The 7,924-nt window shown below is 40.7% G+C and overlaps 1 protein-coding gene across 4 annotated transcripts in view; it reads right to left on the bottom strand.

The window, feature by feature from the left end:
- Nucleotides 1-5,212: 5,212 nt before the first annotated feature.
- Tm4sf4 (transmembrane 4 L six family member 4) overlaps nt 5,213-7,924 on the bottom strand; it is a 51,064-nt gene continuing 48,352 nt past the window's right edge. For 3 of the 4 annotated variants that reach the window (XM_063281154.1, XM_039101566.2, XM_063281155.1), the window contains one exon: nt 5,263-5,863. In XM_063281154.1, the coding sequence (XP_063137224.1) occupies nt 5,846-5,863 (18 nt within the window). In that variant the 3' untranslated portion in view covers nt 5,263-5,845. Of the gene's footprint in view, nt 5,864-7,924 lie in introns of all 4 variants that reach the window. The other variant, NM_053785.2, reaches the window with a different exon arrangement.

Genomic DNA, 7,924 nt, shown 5'->3' with positions numbered 1-7,924 from the left:
GATCAGGCTCTTCTGAAGTTTTTTCCTTGAATGTCTGTCATCACAAGGATGTTTCTCTCTCCGGATGTTTCTCTCTCCCTCCCTATCCTGTATCTCTGGTGTTAAGCAGAAATAAACTGACATTATCTGTTGATATGCCATCCTCCAACTAATCTGCTATATAAAAACTTCCATCAATATTCTTAACTTTGGTTTTCATTTTTTTTTTTAAAGACAAGGCATCCAGTAGCTCAGGATGTCTTGAACTCCTCACCATTTTGCCTCTGCCTCCCAAGGGCTGAGGTAATAAGCATGAAACACAACACCTGATATTCCTTTAAAAAAAAAGGATTTAAAAAAAATTCTTCTTCCTCTTCTTCTTCTTCTTCTTTTTTTTTTTTTTTTTGGTTCTTTTTTTTTCGGAGCTGGGGACCGAACCCAGGGCCTTGCGCTTCCTAGGTAAACACTCTACCACCGAGCTAAATCCCCAGCCCCTCTTCTTCTTCTTCTCCTCCTCCTCCTCCTTCTTTTTTGCTAACAGATCAACAATTGCTCTTTAAACTAGGAAAGTTGGCATGAACCTTTAATTGCGGCACTGGAGAGGCAGGAGGGTCTTGAGTTCAAGGTCAGTCTAGTCTACACAGGAGTTACAGGTCAGCTAGGGATACATAATGATACCTGTCTCAGAAATTAAAAAGGAAGATACTTTAAAAGAACTTATTTGGGACCTTGTTCTCTTTATTACCCATTTATGAGTAAAATCCTTCTCAAGATCTAATCCATTTTCTTTATCAAGTATACCACAGCTCTACAAGTAAAAGTTCAGTTCAAACCTGATTATGTTGACCTCTTTTCAGAATAAATTTGTTGTAAAATAAATTTTAATCTTGAAACATACTATATGTAGTATACTTGAAATATACTATACAATACTAATATACAGAATAATTTTTTCTAAGTCTAAGTACAGGAAACCAAATACCTCCTAGTAAGAGGTAGTCCAACATAAACTAGAATCTGTGTACTATGGTCCACTCTCTGGAAAAAGCCAAACCTACTCTACGGAATGGTCTGTTCTTTCTCTTGATGGGTCTCTCTTCTCTGTTGATGTCCAGTTTAATCCATATCAAACCTTTTGGGTGGTGCAGGTCTTTAATCTCGGGTGAATCTCTGTGCGTTTGAGGCCAGCCTAGTCTACAGAGAAACCCTGGAGCCAGGTGTAATGAGTGGCACATATTGTGTAAGTCCAGTACATGGGGGACAGAAGGAAGCAAGGCCATACAAAGTTCAAGACCAGCCTGGTCTATATAGCAAGTTCCTGGATAGACAGGGCTATGTAGAGAGACCTCTCTCTAAAAACAACACCCCCCCTAAAAAAAAAAAAACCACCAATTTGTGCTGGCAAGATGTCTCAGGCTGGAAGAGATCTTAACAAACCTGGGTTTGGTCCATGAAACCCACATGATGGGAAAAATGGATTACCATAGCTGTCTTCTGACCTTGTGCATGCCTGTGTGCTCCCGACCAACACACACACACACACACACACACACACACACACACACACACACACACTAATCCAAATAGCCCTTACCACAACCTCTACACCTAGCCATGTACTGTCCTCAAAGTCCTTGAACCCAAGCTGGCTTCAAACTTGTGTGTCTAAGTGCAGAACTGGAGACATTCACTAACCATATCTGGCTTATACTTTTATTCTTACGGAGGCATTGTCAACAAACAACTTGATGCTGTAAATCACATCCCTGTCACCGGCTGTGGTGGCACTCACCTTTAATTCCAGGACTTGGGAGGCAGAGGCAGGTGACCAGGCTAGCCTGGTCAACAGACTGAGTTGCAGCACAGCCAAGGTAATACAGAGAAACCCTGTCTTGAAAAACCAATCCTCCAAATAGCGTATTCCTGCAATACCAGTGCTCAGGAGGCTGAGGTAGGAGGATGCCAAGTATAAGGTCTTTTTGAGGACTACACAGTAAGTTTGAGGCCCACTTGGCCTACACAGCAAGACCATCTCTAAATAGAAACAGGGCCAGCAAGATGGATCAATGGTTAAATGTACTTGCTGTTAAACCTGATGACCCAAGTTCAATCCCCAGGACCCACAAGACTGAAGGATAGAACCAACTCCCCAAAGTTACTACTTTCTGATTTTTTACATAGGTACCACATATGGTACACACACATAAATAAATGCAATCTTTAATTTACAATAAATAGAAAACTTTCCCAACATCACTCCAGGCCATTGCAGTTCTAGTCATGAATCTTGCCTTTATTGTGACAATCCTAAGGCTTAGAAAAATGAACACATTTTCCTTTTGGAGCAGTGGGATAGGGAGGTAAACAGAGTTTCTGTACGTAGTCCACTTGGATCTAGAACTGACTACAACAGACTAAGCTTTGAATTCACAGAAATCCCCCTGCCTCTACCTCTGAGAGCTAGGATTGCCACTACCACAGGTAGCCAATGTATTTTTTTTTAAATCAAAGATTCATCCATTTATTTTCACTCTAGTTTTAATATTGCATGTATTGAATCTCTTTTTAATGATTCGTTTTTATTTTATGTGCATTGGTGCATTTGCCTGTCCGTATATCTGGCTAGAAGCACATCTTCATGTCTTTTTAAGCTGTTCAAGGCAGAGCAGCTCTCACTCCTAGGCAACCACCACCCAGGTGTGAGTGGCAGGAGGAGGAGCCGGTCTTGCTTTACCTTACATTTGCCTTATTTAGCAGCTCTTGACCATCTCTTGCCTATAGCAGGGTGTGTGACTAGTGTGCTTGGCTGAGTCTCAGAGACATTCCCCTTCTCTGCTTCTATCCTTAGATTATGTGGATGCTATGGAACATTTTTTGACATAACTCTTTCCCTTCCTACTAGTTCCCTTCTCCTGTGCAGTTGGTCCTATGCCCATGGGCAAAATATAATGCTATGGTACAACAGACAACCTCAAGAACAGCCTATATCAAAGCAAGGCACGGTTGTATTCAAAGTTAGAAACCAAAAGAGGCTGTTGGGAACACAGTTTTTTTGAGTATGTATTTTGAATATGAATATTCTCACTAATAATGTGGAAGAATGGAAAGCAGGGGCTCTGGGACCCTGCTCATAAAGAAATTCTACCAATTATGGTAATACCTCATGTTTGTCTCTCTACGACCTTTGCCTTTGTGGTGGTTTCAATGGACTCATATGCTTGAATACTTGGTTTCCAGTTGATTGAATTGTTTGGGAAGGACTAGGAGTTATCACCTGGGATGGGCTTTGAGGTTTCAAAAGCCCACACTGTTCTCAGTATCTCTCTCCACCTCCTCCATGCAGACAAAGATGTAAATCTCAGTCATTGCCCTGGTGTCATGTGAGCCTGGCAACCTGTGCCAGGCTCCCCACAATAGAGGCAATAGACTCTAATAATATGCAACTGTGAGCTCCAAATTAAACATTTTCGAAAGTTGCTGTGGCCATAGGTTTTGGCAGGGCAAAACAACTAAGACAATCTCCTCTTTAATGCTAAGCATAGAGGACTCAGGCACTCAAGTAGGCAACACAAAGTTGGCTACTATGAGAAATGAGACTCTGAACACACACACACACACACACACACACACACACATACACACACATACACTTACAAGTACAGGTGTGCATTCATACACACATAGCCAGAGGGGGAGGAGGAGGAGGAAGAGGAAGAAGAGGAAGAGGAAGAAAAGTAGAAGGAAGAGAGGAAAGGAGGGAGAGTCAGAAATATGTACATGTGTGTGGAGAGGGATCGCTCCAAGGGAGAATTTCTCTCATTGTCTTCTAGATCCCCATTCTAAGTCCTCTTATCTGAGTTATGCTATTTCCCCTTATCTTCTGGAAACAGGATTTGAAGCCTGTCCCTCTGGATGAGAACTTGTCAAATTCTTGTTTCTGTTCTTCATGTGTAAAATAATGAGACCGATGTGTGACTGGATATATCTATCCGTTTCTCTTCTGAAATAGAGGATCTGTAAAAGCCCTCGGATAATTGGTCCTCGGATGCCCATTCCCATTTCCCCATCAAAGAACTCAAATGAGTGAATTACTATAATGGGCAGGAGCATTCCTAAGCACTGTAATCAGGCCACACTCTTGGGAGTGTTATTTTGGCCTGCTTACACTTTATCCTGATTAATAGGCTCTCATAGAAGACAATGGCAGCATAACACGCTTGGTCCCAGCACTGCCCCAATGTTCAGATGGTGAAGGTTAGTTAGGGCTTGTAATTATAGAGCATTTTCTGGGTAAATTCAATAACCAGCCACATTTCAGAACCAATGGTCTAAACTGAATTGAAGTATGGTGTGCGTGTGTGTGTGTGTGTGTGTGTGTGTGTGTGTGTGTGTGTGTGTGTTAAACTCTCTCAGAAGATCCTAAGAGCCCATCTGCTTGGCCAAATTGGTCACAATTCTGCTGCAAGCTAAATTTCAGGTCTTAGATGCGATGACTCACCTTACAGAGTGTACTGCAATAGTACAGTAAGGCCAAGGTCACAGCATGTGGCACTTGACATCTTCAGTGCCTGACCTTTTGGATGACCCGCACATAGTAGGTGGTGGATTTGAGAACCAGGTTTTGGGCATGCCTAACCCGCACGGTGCAGTTTATCTGATCGGTGGCTCTAGAAGTGAGTCTGGATGGTATTTCCTCTGTATTCTTTGCAAGTTACATTGACCATGCTGAAAACCTTCATTTCATACTTGGTGACTTCATAGTACTCCCAAATAGATGTATTTCGACATTCCTTTTACAGAAGGGGAAATGGAGACTTACAAATTCACTTTCAGGGCCCTCTAAGCTGGTGTGTTGTAGAAGTGATATTTGAAGCCAAATGAATTTTGATTTCACATTCATGCCTGACCAATAACACCAAAGTTAACCTATTATCACATTACATGGAATTAGCAGGAGCTCTTAATCTTGCCCAATAGATTAAAAAAATATTATCCAAGTCAACTTCTTATGACATTTTAATGCTTGTTGGTCAGGCATGATAGCATATGCTTGGAATACCCACACTGAGAAGGTAGTTTTAGGAAGACCATGATTTCTAGAGCAGTTTGAATTATATAGCAAAAAACCAACCCCACCCCCCAGCCAAAACCAAAACCCCCAACCAACCAACCAACCAACCAACCAACCAAACAAACAAACAAAAACCCCAAAATAAAACAATAAACAAAAAGTAAAGAAAGAATGCATTTATAAAAAGAAAAAAGACAAGCAGGTCTGATACATTCTTTCTCTTCTTCCTCCCCCCACATTTATTATTTTAATTCTGAATTTAATTAACTTAATATACATGTGGGAACCCTGGCAAATTATGACAGGCTCATAAAACTAGTTACAAGTAGTCCAGACAAGTTAGCCAAAACAGGCTTCACATAAAAATTATATATAATATAGCAATCATTCCTTACCTATGCATCCTGAAAAACCGGTTTTCCTTGTAATGCTTTATCTCTTTGAGTTCAATGCAAATATTCCTAAAGTATGGACATCTTTATACACAAAGAGACAATGTGGTAGGACAAGTGACCTCCTCTATTTTAACTTTTCTTATGGGAAATCATGAAAAATGTGCTTTAAACTTGTTCTGGAATTCAAAATAGGGCCTAATTTGCAAAGTAAAAAAATTCCACCAAATTCCTGGGTTGAGCTAAGTTGTTTGGAGAGAGTAAAGGATCTCCTGTGCCTCCCAAGCTCTGCCAGAGAGGATCCAACCGGACAGGAGTTAGCAGCCCATGTGTGCAGTGCTGGGCCTGGGCCATGTCTTCCCACACATGGTGCTGTAGACTTGGAGCAGATCATCGTAGCCTGTTAGACTGGTCTATCACCCTAGAGGGTAGGAAAAGAAAATGAGTTAAGATGTCTTTCTTTTCTCTAGTTCTCTCCCTGTTCTAGCCCTCCCTCCCCTGCCTTTTGACTTCTCTCATCCATTAGTGGGTTCCCTACTGTATACTCTCAACACTTTGATGACTTAGATTCAGACTTAAACTGTGGCTTACTTGCTTTCGATTACAGGCATGGGAGCTTTTATTTCTTTTGGGTCATTTATTAGTAAACACAAGTGGGGTGGAAAAGGTGCTTTGTTAAAGCCACAGTGAATATACATAGGTATGAAGACTTGAACCCAGTGCCTAGCTTATGTTGCCCATTTTATATGGGGATTAAGCAATTATAAGCATCATTTGCTGAGTCTCATGAGTGCAAAAATCGATGTGTAGCTATTACCTTGTAGTACACACTGAACGAATGCTCACATTTTATAAATAACCAAGGCAGGGCACCTGGTCACTATTTGGCCACTCTCCCAATTCTCACAGCTAGAATTTTGAGGAACCCTCCCATATGTCACTTTTTAAAAGACACCAGGCTCTGAAGGCTTTCAGCTTGACTGAACCCACATTGACCTGCACGCCTTCTGCATAAGTGAGGCAACAGGTAGATGGGATAGCTGAAAACCACGAGTCTGTCCTTTGTCTTCCTATTGTCAGTGACTTAGTCATTGTACCATCAAAGTACATAGCCTTGGCAAATTAAATTCAGTAAAGAGACTCTATACTGGCATTTATTTATGGCTATGCTTTTAAACAGACAGATAGCCTTAGATTTAGTGAACTATTATTATCTACCTAAGAAGCAAAGAAAATGTACCATTCAGCTAAAATATGACTATCAGTTTAGCTGCCTTAGGAATTATTCACTCATTTTAAATGGACTGGAAGATTTAAATGGTCAACATTCTTACAGATTTTTTTATTTTTGTTTTATGTGTATGGGTATCTTGTCTGTGTGTATATATGTGTGATTAGTGCTGGAGAGCCCAAAGGAAGGCATCAGGTCCCTGAAACTGGATTTACAGACTGTCGCTTGTTACCATGTGGATATTGAGAATCAAACCTGGGTTCTCTTGAAGAGCAGCCAGTGTTCTTAACCACCGAGTCATCTATCTATCTATCTATCTATCTATCTATCTATCTATCTATCTATCTATCTATCAATCTGCCAAATGCTCAATATTCTTAATTGCTATCACAAAAGACCACTGATAATGGGCAATCATCCTTTCCAATTGTTTAAAGATTAAAAAAAAAAAAGCCTAAGTGTTGTAGCTTATGCCTTCAATCCCAAAGCTCAGGAGGCCGAGGCAGGAGGATCTCTATGAGCTTCAGGCCAGCCTGGTCCACTTATGGAACTTCCAGTCATCCAGGATGAGACCTGGTCTCAGAAAAAAAAAAAAAAGGAAACAAATACGCAGCACAAAAGATATGAAATTCTGCAGAAAATGCAGTCATCAGTGCAGTTTATTATACATGCATCCATGTTGGCAACCTGTACTTACTACAGACGCATTTTTAAATCCTCTACTTACTATTAGTAGTATGTTAAGTGTGTGCATATGTGCTATAGTGTGAGTGTGTAGGGTCTAAGGACAACTTTCAGGAGCCAGCTTTCTTCTTCTGCTATGGGTTCTGGGAATTGAAACCAGACTTGCATTTAAACATTTACAATTTTGTTCATTTGTGTATGTGTGTGTGTGTGTGTGTGTGTGTGTGTGTGTGTGCGTGTTGTGCAATGCTTGAGGGGAGATCAGTGAACACCTTTGGGAGTCGGTTGTCTCTTTCCTCTGTGTGGGTCCCGTGGATTGTACTCAGGCTGACAGTCTTGGCAGGCAGTGCTTTTACCCACTGAACCATCTCGGCGGTGCTGATTTTCTTATACTTTCAAAGCAATATATGAGCAGTAACTTTTGTAGTATTATAGTTTAGAAGGAAGGAAAAAAGTAAGGCTTCATTTAAAAAAATTCTGACAGCACTTTTTATTGGATTTTTTTCTATTCCTAGTTTTTATTTTTATTTTTACTTTTGGAATTGTATATTGTTTAATATGTAAGTT

Source organism: Rattus norvegicus, chromosome 2 (assembly GCF_036323735.1).
Source record: "Rattus norvegicus strain BN/NHsdMcwi chromosome 2, GRCr8, whole genome shotgun sequence".
NCBI classification, from domain to species: domain Eukaryota; kingdom Metazoa; phylum Chordata; class Mammalia; order Rodentia; family Muridae; genus Rattus; species Rattus norvegicus.
The sequence above is the reverse complement of the archived record's forward strand: the minus strand, read 5'-3'. Positions and strand labels throughout refer to the sequence as shown.